At 40.3% G+C, this 20,187-nt stretch overlaps 1 protein-coding gene across 1 annotated transcript; it reads left to right on the top strand.

Annotated features, from left to right (window-relative positions):
- The first annotated feature begins 1,028 nt into the window (after positions 1 to 1,028).
- Positions 1,029 to 20,109, top strand: sdcbp2 (syndecan binding protein (syntenin) 2). The gene is made up of 9 exons (XM_044212266.1): positions 1,029 to 1,184; positions 5,034 to 5,085; positions 6,036 to 6,132; positions 11,944 to 12,044; positions 14,131 to 14,295; positions 15,181 to 15,356; positions 17,258 to 17,429; positions 17,983 to 18,074; positions 18,382 to 20,109. The coding sequence occupies exons 2-9, from the start codon at positions 5,035 to 5,037 to the stop codon at positions 18,434 to 18,436; spliced, it is 909 nt and encodes a 302-aa protein (XP_044068201.1). The 5' UTR covers positions 1,029 to 1,184; position 5,034; the 3' UTR covers positions 18,437 to 20,109.
- Positions 20,110 to 20,187: the final 78 nt, after the last annotated feature.

Below are 20,187 nucleotides of genomic sequence, written 5' to 3'. Positions count from 1 at the left end.
GGAAAGGCTGGCCTTTAAGATCTTTAACTGGGATAGAGCACACAATTATCCTTGGTTGAGGGATGGTGCTACAGTGTTTCTCTAGATGACTTGCATTTTGTTTTCAGGAACAATTTGAAGTGTAATCTAGGCTAAATATAATCAAACACACATTAATAAAGATTTCTAAGGCACAATTTCCATTGGAGGATATCTGGGATAAACCAAAGTTTAGGAATTATGTTCAAATCAAGATTACAACACAGAACTAGATATTAAATATAATTAACAGAGAAGGCAAACATCCTTGGGTGTTCAATCAAGAACTGATACCACTGGTGACTGAGGTAGGCAGATATAAAGCCATTCCTGAAGAGCAGCATTTATGTGTTTTTGTGATCTTGGTGTTGTTGAGGATGAATATAATTTTGTGTTTGTACAGTGCAGTGACCTGAGCGGCCCGCTATTTGAAAAAATCTTTTAAATTTATTTTGGTGGCTGAAGGTAATATGTTGGGTTGGGTTTTCAATGAGGTGTTGTTTGTTTTTGAATTTGTGGATCTGTACATTACCATTTGCCATGGGAGCATCGTGGTTGTTATTGCTGTCTAGTGTCTTGTAAACCCATATGGGCTGGGTACCATATGGTGGACACTTCAGTCAATCAACTGAATCAATCAAATCAATGAAAAATAACCATTGGGAGTTGGTTAGGGGCCATACATTTAGTCCCAGTTTTTGCCAGGCAGTCAGAAAAATACAATAAATAATTGTTCCCTAGGGAAAGGTTTGCAGTTATAGCTTGTAAAGATGAGGCCTGGTCTACTCTACCTTTACCTGACAGAGTGCAAACACACAGGGAAGCAAAACAAAGCACACGACACAAAATAGCGTTTGGTTAGGTCCAACTAGGTTAGGTAGGTCAAGGTGATTATCATGAGGTTTGTAGGTCTGTTTCATAGGTATAAAACATTGACTGTATAAAACAAATGGTCATGGTGAGTCAAAGGTCATGTGACCGATACGAGGCGTGGCTTTCGGCGTCACGGTTTGCACGACCAGGAAGCCAGCAGTGACATCACTTTCCAGAAATTCCCTTCATCAAAGAGAGAGCCAGAGCGACGAAGACAGAAAAATAAGAAAAGCAAGGAGTTTGCTGCTGTCTGAGATTCCGGATTAAGCTGATTTTACAACCAAGACATTAAGGTGAGACTGTCTCTACCAAACGTTTGTACCAAACCCTCTCTAACGGTAACGGTTACATCCAGGTTTCGTTTACTTAACAAGCTAACGTTACGGCTAACTAGCTGTTTGCTTCCCTGCTGTTTATGTCGGAACAAAGACGGTCTGCTTAGCGGCTCAGCTAAAAGACACACTGGTTTTGTCTTCATTCATATACCTTTCAAACCAGCTCTAATTTCAGCTAACTACTAGATCTGTCTGTCTGCTTTAACAAGCGGTGCGGTGGGTTAATTTTTAATGACTGTGCAGTGAGGCACCGTCACGTTAGCTAACGTTGATTTGCAGCATTTTAAGTCGTAACTTAACCAGTCACATGATTGAAACACAACAGGAGTTCCTCACTAAAAAGTATACACAGACGTTTGCCTCAATATTAGAAGATAACGTTAAAGGAAATCTATTCTAGTTAAGATAACGTCAATTAAGCCCTACGTGTTATCTCTGAGCCAAATGCAGTTCCTGTGTTGTTACAGCGTTAATACAGTAGCCCATGGTGCCTGTTTATAAAGAATAACGGTATGTTATCTGTCTATAACGTCTGAACTCCTATAATGTGGCCCATTTAATGGGTACAGTAGAAAGGGTGTGGGTCAGTTCAAAGCAATACAGACCTCTGTTCCCTTAACCGTTGTCACTCCTCCTCCTCCTCCTCCTTCTTCTTCCCACTCCCTCTGTCTCTTTCCCAGCCGTGTCAATAGACCGGAATAAGCTGCCCAGAAGACCACATTCTTGTGTATAACCAATTGGTTCAGGCTTACTGAAGTTAGCCCTCTTTCCTTTCCAGTTTCCACCATAGCAAACAGTGATGCCAAGCCTCTTTCTGAACTGCCCTCAGTAAAGCAATACATTTATGGGATCCTCGCCAAGCTTTTTACCCCTGTCTCTGTTACCTATGGGCTTGTTTATATACAAATGTATATAAACAGGTGGTAGAGTGGATGGTCCATTAATGACAGGGTTGGGGGTTCGATCCCCGGCTTCTCCTGCCCACATGTCGAAGTGTCCTTGAGCAAGACACTGAACTCCAAGTTGCTCCAGATGGGCAGGCCCAGCGCCTTGCATGGCAGCCATCAGTGTGTGTGAATGGCTGAATGAGAGGTGCTTTGTAAAGCACTTTGTCCGTCAAGGTAGAAAATCACTATATAAATGCTGTCCATTTACCATTTACCATGCAGGAAATGTCCTTTTTACATTTGAAAGAATGTCACTTGTCCACTTCATTTGAACTGCAGTTGCAGAAGTGACTCAAGGATTAGGTTATGTCATTGCAAGGGCTGACCAAACACTAATTTTTTCCAGGCTTATTCGCTTATGCCTCCAGCCAGCTAGTCTGAATGAGGGAGGAATATAAAGCGAGCAAACACAGCTGAAAAGGAGCCTAAACACTAGAAGGTATTAAAATGCCCCTTTGTGTCCACTAACACAGTGATGCACTTGTCTGTGAGGACCGAGAATAACAGAATAGAGTAGTGGCTGGAGTAGCCGGGAGAGTGAGATGTTGCAGTAATGTGATTGTGGTCAGAATGATTTGCTTATTTTAGGGGCACATTTTCCCCTTACTGGTGTCAAAATGAATGTTTGACCACATATCCTACCACTGTATGCACATGGCATCAGTGTGGCCTCTCATGTTTGTGATGTTTTGTACTCTTTAAAACATTTCTTATGATGAGTTATTTTGTCTTTTGTGTCTTGTATCATGTCTATCAGTAGCTTTCTGGATTTCCGTAGTCTGTTTGGAGGTTGGTCATAATGTCTGTTGTTTTTTACATTATACTGTCATCCTCCTGACTTTGTTGTGTTCCTTATTGAGCAAGAGATGGGTTCACATGTCTTGTGATTGTGACACACATTTGTCACAGTGTGGGGAAGAAAATGGTTATGAAATTATGCTTCGGTCCTTATCACATTTTTCATATTAAAGTAGAAAAACTGGGAAGACTAAAGTGCAATCAGTTTGCTTTTTAAGATAATGTTTTGGCATTTTTACCCCTTTAGGAACTCACTCACTGTTCAAATACACTGGATTGGACAGTGCCAATACTGACCTTATCAAGTGGTTGGTGTAGTGGTGATGACATGACCAATCCACATTAAATACAGTTTCTGTGTCATTGTTATTATTAAAGTTAGTGTTTCCTGTATCATCTTATTCATTCAGTCGTGGCAGATCAGTTTGGAGTCATATTACCTAATAGGTTCCGTGCAGTGAGGTATGCAGATTTTCAAGTTCAGGTAACTTTATTTGTGTACAGAGTACAAGCACATTGGATTCCTTGTACAGATCTCTGAGTCTTTTAAAGAAGATAAGACTAGCAAAGAGGGGGGGTTCTCATGAAAGAGAGACAGGTATATTGTTGGTAAAAAGAAAAAGAAACACAGAGAACATCCAGGTCAAATATTGAGTAAAATAAAGTTAAATGCATTGGGGAAAAAGAGTATCGGATCGCTACTCGGTATTAGAATATACCCTGAGTTGATGTATTGGAATCTGTATCGGGAGTAGAGCTGCAGTGATTAGATGCTAATCGAGTAGTCGTTTAGGTAGTTTTACAAGCAAAAATGGCACAAATGTATGACTTCCAGCTTCTCAAATGTGAATATTATCTGGTTTTCAGGTCTCCCAGTATTTTGGGGTGTTGTACTTTGGTCAGACAAGACATTTGAGAGACGTCACCTTCACACTTTTCTTGCATTTAGTAGATAATTGATAATGAAAATAGTCGAAGCCCTAACCAGGAGAGAGAAATCAGTGCATCCATACTTTATTTGACAGTAGAGACAGACAGAAAACAGTTGGAGAGAGGGTGACCACTAGCATTTTTATTGTTCACACTAGATGTAGTCAGTGTGCTTGAGAAGCAGCCACTACCTTCTTTTTTGTTGCAAATCACTGTAGACACCAGGGCACAGGGAGAAATGTGAGCATTAGTGTATATCAAGGCAAACTAATGAATGAATTGGATTTACACAAACATATATCAGACTCAGACATATTTGTGTTTATTACCTGCTATTGTGCAACAGCAAGACTCAGCCTGTTATACTGTACTGTGTGCATAATCTCAGTCACCTGACTTTCATTTCCTCTTTCCACATCAGGCTGCTGTTTTGTTTATGTGCCGTGGTAATGAGTTCTTCTGAATACTTCTGAGTCTAGATTGGTTAGAGTGGACCACCATTATTATCATCACGGGACCCTGAGAGCCATTAACCGCTGTCTGTGCTTTCGTGCTCTCATGTGTTTTTCCCGCCGCCCATGTTTACTCAGTGTGTTTTTCAGTGCAATGTCATTGTTTGAACTTCAACAGAAAACCTTATATAGAAAATATAACAGAAAGATGTTAAATGTACCTTACTTCTCACTTCTTGTGCTACTTCTGCCTGCATACCCTCTGTGTTCCTCTCACCTGGTATTGTGATCCATATATTCGTCAAAGTCAATACGCACATACACTGTAAGTTCATTAGATATTAGATAAGAAGTCAGTCATTTATATCATCTCCATGCCATTTCATGCCAGGCAGGTAAGCGGGATGTGGCTGAAAGCCGCATACAGGTACAGAGTTGTTTTTCATCCTCAGTGGAATCAGCAGCACTAGCATCCCTTTCACATCACAGTCATTTGATTCAATGTTAATATAAAATATAGCTTAATGGAGTTTAAAGGTAATGGATGTCATTAAGGTAACAGGTTATTCCGGTCAGTAGTCTGGTGATGCTTAGCTGGCTGTTTATGTTATCTCAGACAGGTATGCCATCCTCCCTTTCCCAAGGTCCTCCACTCACAACTGTTTGTATTTTCTCCTTAGGATGTCCCTGTATCCATCCCTCGAGGACCTCAAGGTCGACAAGGTTATCAAGGTAAGTGTGTCGGGGGAATTGATTTTGAGACAGAGACATCTATCTGAAGATTATTAGCTCTGTAGTGCCATTTGGCATGATTACAAATAGCTTATGCTTCCTGATCATATGTGCAGTAAGCAAGATGTTTGCAAAAAGCAAATATAGCAAAATCGCAGGGGGATCAAAAATACACGCTAGTATTAAAGGGGGCACACCACTGATTTAACACATGAAGTTCAGTTTACTCATCACAAGGAATGTCACACAGCCACAGAAAACAGTTGTATAATGTCTTCTGTGGCTCTAGAGCTTTCAAAAGTTTCAAAAATATCAGATTGGTCTCGAGAGTTAGTTTTAACAGCACGCCTGCTGGTGGTGTGGGATTTGAAAGAAGTTAGCAGTTAGGATGCAGGGGGGCCTAATACATGATTCTATCTAGTAGCATTATGGGAAATGTAGGAACCAGTGTTTTTAGAGCTTGACCCATATTAGGTACCAAAAGTCAGGATGTCTTGGCCTCTGCTGCTTTGATTTAGACCATTCTGTCTTTAACTCAGAAGAAAGTTACTGAGTACTAAATCATGGAGTACCCTTTAACTTTGTCATTTTAGCGTCACATTTGCATGTCATTGAAGATATGCAGTAATTTGTAGACTGTTGTGGAGGAAGAAGTATTCTGCAATCACTTAATCTGATTACCAATAGTTATATTGCTTAGGCCCACAATACGCTGTTTAATTTCGAAGTGCATGGAGGTACACCATACCATTCATTCAGGGTTTGAGACTTAATACGTTTTTTAAAAAGGACATGCATTTGTAATGAATATGCATTTTTCCTTAACAACCCTACTTTAATCATTTCTCCTTTCTTCTCAATTGTTTTGTACTGATGACAGTTGCCTTTCATCCAGTATTTACCATTTTAAGTACACTTCCAGTTGACTGGTGCATCTGATTACTTTCTAGGCACAGGCCCAGTTTGCCCAGACTGCCGCCCCCATGCCAGCCATCACTGAGGGAACCTATCAGCCTCAACCTGCCACTGCTGGGATGCCAGGATCAAGTGAGTCTCACATATACTGTGGAACGTTTTTAGAAAGTATTTTAACCCTCTATTGTTTTACAAACCAATCTACACTCAGGAAAATCAGCAAAGCCCCTTCTTTCTCTAAGTTGTAGCAGGAACACCTTCACCTGTATCTGCTTTCCTTTTTCCCTCATTTCTTATGCTGGATATTTGTTGGTGTATCTATGTGGGGGGTCTGTGGTTCTGAGTCTGTGCTATTCTTAGGAGATGGAACAGTTCTGTAGTATTAGCGATGGATAAAGACGGGTGGAGTGAGAGGACAGGGATGGTAGGAGGAGTTATGGGGTCTTTGGACAATAACAGGAGTAAATGGGCCCCCCATTCCAGCCCTGTTTGTGACTCTATTTCTTTCTCTCTCATGGCATTTCTGCTCAGGGGTTTATGTTTTTCTGAGTTTGTGTGAAAGTAGACATGAACTCTGAGACCGAGATGGAAGAAAAGAGAGAAAGGAGGAAAGTGGGTAAAAGATGGACAAGGGGCCCTTTAGAGATTACAGAACATAACTTTTCTGCTTATTTTCACTTACTTCTCCCCCTCTTCCCATTCTCCCACTTATTCAGTTTCTCTTTTCTCTGTTTGGATGCAAAGTCCTGTGGGCTTTTGGTCTTTTGTTTTTACCTCAGCAGAGCTAGCTATGAGTCACCATGGAGACTGGCTCTGGCAGTTGTGCTGGGACAGGGCATCATGGGAGAAAGAGAGAGGAGGAGGAGTTGATTTGAAAAGGGAGGAGAGAGAGAGGGAGGAGGGAGAGACCCAGGGGTGTAAGAGTGAGCTAGAGGAGAGACGAGGGGGGGTCTGTTTATGTTTTGATAGTTTTTGAAAGCCGTTTTTCCTTTTTGTTGTCTGAATCGAAAAACGACAAATTCCTATTTTCATTTTTCCGTTTTGAAGAAATAAGAAAAGTAAGACATGTGACCCAGAAGTGAAAATAAATTCATCAAAATAAAAGCCATGAGGATAGTGCCCAGGATGAAGTTAGAAGAAAAATAAATAAACCTGGACTGGGGCATGATTTATGTTAATTCATAATATGATGTTTATTAATGCCATTGAAAGTATGAATGCGCTATATATGTTGAATAAACTGTTCAAATGTGTATGGATTCTCTTTACTTGTGTGACATAATGGGAGTGTTTGTTGTCTACTATACAGACTGGAGTCACACTCAGTGGAGTGTGTAGGGAGAAGAAAGATCTGGCACATCTCCTTAGAGCAGCTGTGCTATCCATGTTTCAGTCTTATACAGTCAACTCAGTGTTGATAGAAAGAGTGTTCACACAGTATATAGCACAGTCACTCTTGAGACCAAATAGCCAACATTATGAAATCTCTGATGTGAGTTTGTTTTCAGAGCTCCTAAGCTGCGGGGGTCACTAGTTAAAGCCAGCCGGCCAGTCGCGCTCACAGCCCCCGCTGCTGGAGCTCTCTCAAGAGACCGGTGTCATAGACAAGAGGTTTTTATTTCCCTGGTGACGGATGGTTTGTTTAAATATCACAACACAAATGTCCATTATAAATTTATCAAATTAACAGGAACCTGTGGTTATCTGCATTGTTCTCACACAACCATGTCCCCACAGGCCCATGCAGGGATCTCGGCCCTGTAGCCTTCAACCCCTGGTACTCCGCTCTAGCCCGCTCACAGCGGGGTTTGTGAGCGTGCCAGGCCGGCGGAAAAATGGCTTTGTTTTCCCTTTTGGTTTTATAGCAAAAACGACACATGGTTTTTCTGTTTCTTAATTTTTTGGTTCAAACAAAAACAACAAACTCAGTAGAGTGCAGATCTCTGCCAGGCCTGGTATCAAATGGCTTATGAATAACATGTCAATGTCATAAGTCATTTCGCGTGTTATCACAACGGCTTTTAACTTATATCACGTACGTAACTTATGTACGTATCTTAACTTACTTATTTTAACCCAAACCATGATCTTTTCCTAAACCTAACCAAACTGCCACTGTTTCACAACATTAACCACATGCTTATCATTGTTACCAAGGCGACGAAGGTTACTTGACAAAGGTCACCTGACTTCGTCCTTTCCTTATCAAGATGTAATCGTAGTAGACAAGCTTTCAATATCAATTTGTTTAAGAATTCCAAAACTCAAATTCAAAGTAAAAATGCCAACGAAAGATTCCTCTAACACGTACGTTGTCCCTAGCGGAAACAAGATTCCATAGTTTAACTGAAGCAGTTGTTCACTTGCGGCCCCCGCCGACCGCTTAAGGGGAGTGAGGAGTCAGCAGTCAATGGCGGTATAAAACAGAGCAGTCAATGAGTTTATACGTTTTTCAAATATTGTGAATCACTGCAACCATGAGAGGTTCTTGAGCATACAGTCATAAATGTGCACAAAAATATTAGGCTGATGGGTCCAGGACTATGCGAGATTAGCTGTGGACAGATTAGGGCTGGGCGATATGTCTTATAAATAATATCTCAATATATTTAGGCTATGCCGAGATATACAATATATATCTCGATATACACATTGTCTCTAAAATAACATACTGTACATTCTCAAATTCTTGTAGAATATGATGCATTGCTGTATATTAAACTACCCAACAGTATATAAAGCAGTTAAAAGTAGCTCAACCTTAAACATCTACAGCAATAAAATGCAACATACACATTAATGCAGCAGTAATATTAATCCAGAAACATCAGATATAACAGTAAAACACTAATAGGGACCATTTTACGGCACGCTGAGTACTTGCAGAACTTTTACTTGTAGTGGAGTATTTTCACAGTGGGGTTGGTATTAGTACTTTTACTTCAGTAATGGACCTGAATACTTCCTCCACCTCTGGTTAGCACACCTACAGTCTAACTGCACCTGCGTTAGACTGTGACTGATGACTATGACTGACTGAAGTAACCTAACTACTCCTCAGCAGCGACCAGCAGAAACTTGAATATGACAATATAGTCATCTGCTATGTCACACATTAATTAATATTCGATTATATCGAATATATTCTATAGATCGCCCAGCCCTAGGACAGATACACACACACACACACACACACACACACACACACACTAGAGCTGCAACGATTTGTTGACAGAAAAATAATTGGCAACTATTTTGATAATCAATTAATCGTTTAAGTAATTTTTCATGCAACAATGGCAGAAAATGCTTTTTTTAAGCCTCTCAAATATGGAGATTTCCTACTTTTCTCTGTTTTATATCATATTAAACTGAATATCTTTGGGTTTTGGACTGACAAAAGAAGACATTTAAAGACATCACCTTGGACTTTGAGAAACTGGGATGGACATTTTTCATTAATTTCTGACATTTTATAGACCGAGCGATTAATCCATTAATCTAGAAAATAATCGGCGGATTAATTTATAATAAAAATAATCATTAGTTGCCGCCCACACACACACACACACACACACACACACACACACACACACACACACACACACACACACACACACACTAAACGCTTGATCTGATAATAAGAAAATTCATACACAGCCTGCATCTGCGTTTTCATAGCTGCAAAATAATTTATATTGTGATATGACTCTTCCTTACCTTTTTATAACAACATTAAGACACATTTGCCTGGTAAAGCCAGATTCATAATCAGCCAGTGGAATTTCTCAGGAGACATAAATCCGGGTCCACATTTACTGACTGATTTGGAAATAGGGGTTTGAGTTCAAGGGCCGTTTCACAAATACTGTAGCTCAAGATAGTCTTCTGAGAAGAAAGGGGTCAGGCGAGGGGTAAATTGCAAGAGCAGTGGTCATTCCCAACCCAACAAAAGTTTTTATTTTTTTTAATTTTTTTTTTGATTTGCTTATGTGGGTGGATGTGGAACAGGAGTGTGTGGGAGAGTTGAATGAAAGAGACGCTGATAAAACACGAGAGCGCAAAAATATAAATGAAGAAACTAGAGAGGGCAACTGTTATGACTAGGCATTCTCAGTTTTCTGAAATTATGAAACATGTTTATATATTTTTTTTTATTATGGCCTAGTGTAGGAGTACAGGATGAATCATGATCTGCATTTTTGTATTATTTTTGGCCAACAATGTGTGGGTGTTTTTTCTCTTCATTTTTTGTACCATGACCGGAGCTGCCACCTTTAGCTGTACAGTGGGTGATTTCTGAGTACTTGGGTGGAGTGTGTATGTGGTTGAAGTGACTTACTCAAACCGTGTTGACTTTAGACTTGACTCCACCTGGTACATTGTTGTTGAAACAAAGAAACTCACTGAGTAATGTATTGATAAGTATTGACTTAGATCAAAATCACTGAGCTACCTCCTGACTGTATGTAGATCTTGTTGGTTGCTGTGTGTTTGACTGTTGTCATACTGCCTGGCGTATTGACCATTGCCTTGTTCCATTTCCACCGTTGTCTCTTAACTTCTGGTTGCCGGCAATGAGTCAGCTCTACGTGCAGTCGGCTAATTGTTGATTCACAAGCTAATTTATGATTTCGGAATACGTCACGATCACTAAACTAGCTGATTTTTGCTTTTGTTGGTCTGGAAACTGATTTATAAACATAACGTTTCACTCATTGTATCATATATAGTACATATATTATTTATAATATAATTTGGAATAATCAGCTCATTACACAATACTGCCTATTGTTGGAGAACTGTACTGATTTTGTTTATATCTGATTTATTGAAGCACATACCGACATCTGATAAACGTAAACAAGTTTTCCCTCAAACAAGCGAGGAAGAGTTTTGATTAGATCACAAAAAGTTCACATGAAAATCCTGCGTAGTGTAATAGTGTAACTACATTAAAAACCAACTGAGTCTCCACTGTGCACTCTATGTCTTTGATGAAGAAGAGTGAAATATTGTCTTAACACACATTTGAATTGCCACAGTCAGACAACGTCTGTCATGTTTTTTTTTTATATGGCAATCCATCTAATATCTAATTGTTATTTCAGTCTGAACCAAAGTGGTGGATCGACATTGCCATCCCTAGAGCTACGCTGCTGGTATGGCTAAAACACAAATATCAGCATGTTCCGACTAGCTGTTAACTATAATGACATGACCAGCTGATTCCAGCGCTATGTGGCAGCAACTTTGTGTTTATATTTATATATCTGTGTAATATTCAAACAGATAAAACAGGAAGACAAATAGGAGGAATGGACACACACACAGACCATAGCTAACACTTAGAGATTAGAGTGGCCTTTCCATCATAGCAAGGAATTGAATACTGATGCCAGGAAAGTTTTACTGCATTGCAACACAGAGTGCTCATTATCAACTTTCTCCCAATGGAGGGCTCAGTGTAGTTCAAGCACGACCCTACTGACGGCATGAATAAAATGCTGTAAAATACAAGTGTAGGAAAAAAATGTGATCACCTGAAAAGGCAACGTAGGTGTGGCTAAAATAACAATGTTTTCACAGCTATGAATTCAAAACATTATTAAATATAGAATCTGATGGGGGCTAAATGGCCTGTCTTCAGTGCTGTAATTTAGGGGAAGTGCTAATAGAAAACCTGGGTAGGAAGCAGAGGTAGGGGTTTAAGCAAGACTGTATATATTACCATATATACTCATTTATTCATTATGTAACCTTTTGGTATGTTCCTTTTTTTCTCTATCTTCTCTGGCCTCTCTACCCTACCAACCACCTGTCTCTCACTCTCCACCTCTCCCACCTGCTCGGTCTCACTGTTTCATTCTTCGACTCCCTTTTTCACCCACCCTCCTCCTTCTCCTTCTCCTTCTCCTTCCACCTCTCTCTCCATTCTCCTAGGCTTGTACCCGAACCTGGAGGAGCTGGGAGACTACATGGGTCTGGCCCTCAACAGTGATGAAGTCCAGAGGAACCTGGCCTTGATGCCTGCGGCTGACAATGTAAGTGTTTGTGTGCGTCCTGGGCAGTGTTGGGTAACGTTACTTTTCAAAGTAACTTGTTACATTACCACATTACTACCAAAAAGAAGGAACTTGTTACGTTACAGCGTTACTTACTGAGAAAGGTAACTCATTAGAGTACTTTTGCGTTACCAAAAATGATGTTAGTTACATTGTCCAGAGGGCACGTAGCCTACTGTACGTCTACCTTTGAATGTATTGACTCTACTGTCATTGTATAGCTTAGTCTACAGCCCATAACTCTGCAGGCTAATAACAGGAATGACAGATATAAGTATATACAAGTATATATCAGTAGGGTACAGGGGCTCAATGCATATACCTAACAAGTTCATGCAACATGTAATTTTTTTTTGCATTTCAACTGCAATGAAAAAAGTACAAATAATAAAGTACATTATAGTAAATAGAAACTGAGGGTACCTGACAGGTGGGACCTGTGCAGTCTTTTCGCTGCTAACGATCTGACAGCAAACGGGGCAGAGGCTTATTAGGCACAGCTACCTCATGAAAACAATAAAACACGGGCTCATATAGCTTACAGTACATCATGTTTCAACATGCAACCAGTTAACTAGATCAATGCTTAGTTACTTACTTCCACGGCGGAAAGGCTGTCCTCTCTGCCATCTCACTTCCTTAGCTGAGCTACTCATGAGCACTGACACAACCGTAGGGTTGAATACCTTCCACTAGTACGCAGCTACCCTCCAAGAAGGAGGAAAGACACAGAAACAGTGCGAGTACTGGATTTTCTTTTTTCCTTTTTTCTGGCAACAAAAGGAACAAGGTAATCCGGTAAAATTTTAACAGTAACGGGTTGCTTATTTGAAAATGTAACTAAATAACTGATTACTTCTCGTTACATCCCTCTAACACATTACTTTGTAGTGAGTTATCCCCAACACTGGTCCTTGGGGATGAGTGTTAATGCATGCAAACATCTGAAAGCGTACTCCACCGATTTCGCTTTGTGCTCCTGACGTTGTCAGTGGACAGTTAAAAAACAAACCAAAAAAAAGGATGAAAATCGAATCAGAAATATCATCTTGTATTCCATACATTCTTCTTCCTTGTCAAAACCTGGCGCCTACATTACCCACAATGCAAGCAGATCACTTTTCAAACTTGTAGCCCAACCGCGCAACAAGTTATCAGACTTCACACAGCTCCCTCTGGAGCCGCAAAAGGTTTTATGCAACTTTTCTCACATATGCAGTTGTACTCCCCAACACCTGTGAACAGACTTTGATGTGTAAAATTGGTGGAGTTCCCCTGTGATTTTTCATTCCATCCAAAAATAATTGTTTATATAATTTGGATTAATAAAACAAGACCCATGTTAAAAAAAACAACTTCTTAAATTTCAGGTCACATTAAAGCCTCTCACTTCAAACCATCAGCCCTCAGTGATTCAAAATCTGTTTTTAGTAGATATATCAGAGCACTACAGTATTCTGTTGCCAGAGATTACGGAGTGACTCACCGCAGGCCTGGAGCAGTGTGTGGGAGGGTGTGAACTCTTCACTCCCCTCCAGTTGCATGTGTGTGTATGTGTACATGCGGATTCTGCAGATGTCAAGGCTCACACAGCACCCTAGCTTTTCAGCTGGCATTTTACCATCTGTGTTCTCTGCCATTTGCCGATGGCTTCACCTCTACTGTTATTTTTCTAATGTTTTTAATTTCTTCATTGCTTGTGCAAAGCATATTAATGATGAAGTTTTCAAGAGCAGTGCCTAAAGCATTTCTAATAAAGAGTCCGGTCTAGACCTGCTCTATATTAAAAGTGCCCTGAGATAACTTCTGTTAAGATTTGGCACTATATAAATAAAACTGAATTGAATTGAAATTCTGATCTCGTTCACTGGTGGAGGAGGAGATGAAATTGAATCCTCCCACATATCCCTATTTTATGCAGCATTCCTTTTTATCTCCAGCTGAATTTTAATGCAACATGTCTCTTTAATCCTTTCTTCCTCTCACCTCTCTCTCACCCCCACTCAATTTCCCTCTTGCACTTTCTCACCTTCCTTGCTGTCTGGCTTCCGTCCCCCTTCCTCAGCAAGTGGCAGTGCCCTTCAGTGCAGGTGTTGGGGGGATGGTGCGGCCGGTGACGGGGGCAGACGTCGGCATCAGGAGGGCAGAGATCCGCCCAGGGCTGCGGGAGGTCATCCTCTGTAAGGACCAGGACGGGAAGGTGGGACTCCGGCTCAGGGCCATCGACAACGTGAGTCAGCATCACAAACTCTTTGACAGGCACCTGTTCTCTCATTAATTATTCCGCCCAGACTGACTGTCATTAACACCCCTTTAACGGCATACTGATGACTGAGGAAATCCACACCCCCTCTTCTAATCTTCCACACAAGATCAGGGTTGAGATCTGGGTCAAACTCTGCTTCACTTGGTGTAAACATTCAATGCTTAACCTGTTTTACTCTGTATCGGGAGCATCAAGTGATCCGACATGTTGATCACTAGGGTTGAACCCATCTGCTTCTGATGATACCTCCTTAAACTGATCTGCATCTAACAGACCTGTTTTTATTGACATGTAATATTTCTGGAACACTTGTGCTTTGGTAACTTGCTGAAGTTGGCAACTAAAACAGGGACTGGGTGGTGTTAATTACCAGTACTAAGAGCAAGCGACACAAACAAACAGTGAGTGATCTCTTTTGATACTTGACCAGCTTGCGAGCGCTAGTAAGCTCTTGAATGTCGGTAATTATTCAGTTTGTACTGTTGCACTAACACAGTGGGCAGCCATGACTGAAATGAGTTAGTAAAAACAGAAGATTCAGTGTATTGGCGATGGACTGCTGAAATGACACAGCACACTTGACTTAACAGGGTGCTGAATCCTCAAAATTAATGACATCATTCCAATCAAATAATTTCATTAAAGTGCATCGACATCAAGTAAAACAGTAAACTAATTATTTTAAGAGTTGTTCAGACATGAGCCATCTGCTCGTTCTGTTTGGTTTAATTCCTTTCACTGTTTCAAATATTTAGCAATAACATTTTCTCTCCTCTGCTATCAGTGTCCGTCTTCTCTCTTCCTCCATTCCTTGGACTAATTTTGAATGCTTCATCTTTCCTTTCTCAGGGAGTGTTTGTCCAGCTGGTGCAGGCTAACTCCCCTGCGGCCCTGGCCGGGCTGCGTTTTGGAGACCAGGTCCTTCAAATAAACGGGCAGAACTGTGCCGGTTGGAGCGTAGACAAGGCCCACAAGGCCCTGAAGGCTGCAGCCGAGACCCGCATTGAGCTCGTGGTCAGGGACAGGTGAGGAGTATTTAATACACGGAGGACTTACGATTATAACAGTGTGTCCTAAACCTATCAGGACTCACTGTATTTCTGTTGGGCCCAGTTTGACCATTGTACCAGTGTTAACTTTGGCACCTGAATTTGATTTAGTTTTAGTCTTCGTCTTGTGTTAAAGGAAAAGGTAAACTTGTTTATACCAGACTGTAATGGTTCACACATACAGTGACCATGCTGCTCTGCTCAGCAGAAATACAACAGACTCACTCTTCTTAGCTAAATACAGTTTAAAATTCCCAAACTGGCCACTCACTGTTGTTTCCTGCTCACTCGCACTTGGATAGTTGCATGTACCTGTGCTCTCCACTGCGGAGCACCATGATCATTCAGAAGCTGGATTCACTCGCTTGTTCACTAAAATACTGTTCACTGTCCAGGTTTAGCCTGAGACGAGCAGCTAAAACATCCAGTAACATTAACGCAGTAATATCCACTGTAGGTGGAGATTTACATAGTTGGCAGACTACATTAATGCTACACTCACTCCTCCCAATAGCCTATAAACATCAAAGATAGCCAACTGAAAGTAACGTTAACATCCTGTGATAATGTTATTTTAATGTTAACATTACCTTTTTAAAACTGTCGGTGTGCAGGCCTGCCTATTTTTGTGGTTTGTCCCAGCTGTTTTGTTAACGCTTGTTTAATTTTCAGTGTGATTTTTAGATTCAATTAGTCTATAAATTTGTTACTTTTTTTTCCTTCCAAGAACCAGTAACGTTAGCTAACATTAGTGGCAGAGGCAAAACGGACAAAAGTGTACAATGTGATTCCGTAGATGCATGCAGGACTTTGAATACGCCTGCATTAAAACCGTAATTAGTTAGTTTTTCTATTAATCTGTCTTTTACATGATCATTTAGTTTTCATATGTTCATGAAATTGTTGCACATTTGAGTTAAGTTTTTGTTGTCAAAGGTTATGTTTTTATTTAGTTTCAGTCTCATTTTTGTTGTGGACAAAAGCTTTAATTCTTAATAGTTTTAATAACACTGCATTGTTTTGAGAGCCAAGTACTGGGAATGTGCTCACAGATGTGCTTTGTGAGCCTCCAGATTGCAATATATTGTACGTTAAAATGTAGAATGGAAACATACATAGGATTAATGTGTCCTCAGGGGATTATTTTCCAATGTGTAGACCTCATCTCTGACTTGTCTTTTACATGACATGGAGCAATTGTGGTATTACATTGCTTTATAAACTACTCCATCCATTTGTCTAATGTACACATACCTGTATTGTATTTTATTATCTTGCCTTTCATAGTGAGTTGACTTCTAATGGTCAGGATTTTGGATGTATGTACACGGCACTTTTGAACTTACATCTGCAACAGCATGTTCAAAGGAAAAAGGCTGGTTAATTGCTGAACTCCACTTTCCCAGCTTTTGAAAAGGCTGCTCCCTGATGAGCCGAGGGCCTCGTGACTCATATCGTGCAAGCAGATCTCAGCTATAAACATGGCATCACCAATTTGCATAAAAGCTTTGATTGTAAATGACTATATATGTGTATATCTATAATATTTAAACAGGTGTCTGTCATCTGTTTTCTGAACAGTTTCATGGTTTCTCATTAGAAGCTGAAATGTTTGGCTCCCTCTGCTGGCAGTTCATCATTTGCTGCTCAGCTCTCCTGTTAGTTTTGTTTTGATCAACATAATCAAAAAGAGTTTTTTTACTATCTTTTATTTTCCCATCTATTTCTGAGTTTTCTGTTTTCTTGATCATAATTATAAATTTACAGACATACTGGCACGTGGTGATTTTCAATAAAAGTCTTAGGATCGGCTCTTTTATAACAAAACTAACCCTGTGGATTCCTAATCCTTTCTGTGTGTCTGTGTGTGTCTCTAGACCTTTTCAGCGCACCGTCACCATGCACAAAGACAGCTCAGGCCACGTCGGCTTTATCTACAAGTCTGGTAAAATCACCTCACTGGTCAAGGATGGCTCTGCTGCCCGCAACGGCCTGCTGACTGATCATTACATCTGTGAAATCAATGGGCAAAACGTAATTGGACTCAAGGTCAGACACTTGTTTCTGTATATGAGTCTTTTCATCACCAATAGTTTGGTCATTGATGGATATAAACTGTTAACTAAGAGGTCATCACGTGAAGAAGTAATGTGTACACTGTAAGACAAGATGAATTCCATTGATGTGGCATTGTGGAAAAACATGGACTAAAAATGATCCAAAATTAGAATAAATACAGAACATGACAACATCTGTGATGCTAATAAAATGTTTGGTGGCTAACTTGAATTTTGCATCGGGATGGCTGCATACATACTGGCAGAATTTAGTATAACGTGGGAACGTGCAGCGTTTTTAAGTAAGTGCGGCACTCACCAGCTCTAAGTCTGTACAAATGTGAAATGAAACGTTGTTTAGGTTGCATCAGTAATGTGGCCATAGTTTGCTTTTGTTCCAGTGTTTGCTTTCGTAGGCATGTAGTTTCATTCTGCCCTGTGATGAATGCGTTGAATATGTTTTTTGCCTAAATGTTTAAGTTTGATGATAATTCATTAACCACATGAGGTCCTCACATGTCACTGCTCCTGTGTGAAAATTCCAGGATTCTCAGATCAAGGACATTCTGTCCACCTCTCCGACCGCCATGACCATCACCATGATGCCCAAGTTCATCTATGAACACATGATTAAGAGGTAAGATTTCAACATTTTAGTTAATCTAGTGTCATTACCTTATCATTAATAAGGTGTTGACACAGTAACTACACATACAGCGCATTGAAGTGCTGCATGACCTGCTGTCAGTCACCAGAATTAGATTGTCTCACGTGGATCCATGATGCACGATGACTTCACCAAAACTGTCCAATCAATGAGTTACATGTCGGTTCATATGACTTGGTGTAAATGAATTACAAGTGTGAAAGTGACCTTAAATGAACCCAGTGTGAAGCATGACGCTCTTCACTGACATGCTTATGGATGTGATTATTTTTTCCAGGATGTCGAGCGGTCTCCTGCGGTCATCCATGGATCACTCGGTCCCAGAGGTCTGAAGACCAGGAGGAGGACTGTAAACTGTCAGGATGTCTTCAATACAGAGATATCTCTCTCTCTCTCTCTCTCTCCTTACTCATATCTTTATCTGTCTCTCTCTCTCTCTTTATCTCTCTCTCTCTCTCCCTCATACCAAATCAGCTCCTGCGTCACAATCATCATCGTCGCCATTTCTCATCTTTAACGTTATCTTAAAATGCCTTTTTTTCTATTCTTCAGTCATTCAGTATATTCTTTGCCTTTTCTACATTTTCATCATCTCTGTTGACATGTCTAGTACTTTTTATGTTAACCTCATAGTCTAAGTATTACATGTTTTGTTTTCTTGTTTTGTGTTTGAGATCAAGGACAGTACAAAATGTTTTTTTTTTTTAAGCCATGCACACATCATGAGTCCAGAGCTTCCTCCTTATTGTGGAGATGAATCATTGGCACATGACGTTTCATCTTGTCAGAATGCTGTAAAAGCCGATGGTCAGTCATCAGAGCCCTATCACGTAGATCACGGCTGTGCTCCCAGCCCCTGCACTTGGCCCTAATGTGTGTACGTAAATAATCTGAGCTGAATAAACACCTGGGGCCTCATGTGAAAAAGTTTGCTGACTTGATTCTAGATTTATTTTGTCATTTTTACTGCCAGTAAAACTAATAGGTTTTAGCAAAGAAGTTGTTTTTAGTTTATACCATATATTGGTGAAAATTTGTGTTGTTTTTTGTGGATACCCAACATTTATGGTCCCTGGATTCTAACATATAAGTGAGACTTACTCCAAGGCAGTTTCCATCTTCTGCAAGAGATGGCGCTGTATCATTGTACCACATTTCCTGTCTCTGCAGGCAAACGTCATGGTGAGACTGATGTGTTGAATTTCTAGGTACTGGGAACACTGTGCACATTCCAGGGGAAAGTGTAGGGAAAGGGGCAGCAGTAGGTGTTTGTTGCCCTATGCAGCTGGGACTTAACCCTGTCCACAAACACCATAAGAGGGTTAGACGATGAAAGGCACAAGTAAGCAAGATCACAGTGCAGTGTGTGATTAGCTATCTGGAGGGCAGTTGAAAAGTGTTTGTTGGATATGGTCTAATTTTTGAGGAATTGTTGGTATTTTTTTGGACAGGGTCTGTGCTGTGCAGACCCACTAAGTGCACTTTCCACTTCCTTTTAAGAGGTTGTCTTTCCTGTATCCATTTCAACAGTTAAATTCAACAGTTGTGCTTTTTTATTATTGTGTCTGTGGTGCCTCATGTTATTGAGAGAACTCATGAAAACACATGTGTATGTTAACTATAGGAAACTGCTCAAATTTGGCGCTGAAAATCGTCCGCTCAAATTGAAAGCATTTAAATTCCACATCATGGATTTAGCCAATGAACTTGCTCTCCTCTGCAAAAGTGTTGTTAGAGGACGTCCCTCTGTAATATTCCTGCCTTGATTGATGACCACAGTGAGACTGAGCAGAGCTCACAGTTGTGAATTTCTACTTGTTATATAAAGTTGCTCCTTTTAATGCTGTTCATGTTTGGATGCATGTATTCCTTTACTTTTCTAGGTATGCAATCTGATAAACATCCCTGTCATTCTGTAAGAAAATTAGAAAGATCTAAAAGTTTATATAAGAATGTAACCAAGATAATATTGTAAAACAAATAAACAGTCTTTCTGTTCACATTAGCCCTGTTGGTGTTTGTCCTCCCCTCAGGACATGTATCTCATACAAACATATAATGTTCTTCAGAATCCGTGTGGTTG

Source organism: Siniperca chuatsi, linkage group LG10 (genome assembly GCF_020085105.1).
Source record: "Siniperca chuatsi isolate FFG_IHB_CAS linkage group LG10, ASM2008510v1, whole genome shotgun sequence".
NCBI lineage: Eukaryota > Metazoa > Chordata > Actinopteri > Centrarchiformes > Sinipercidae > Siniperca > Siniperca chuatsi.
This window is presented reverse-complemented; position numbering and strand designations above follow the sequence as displayed.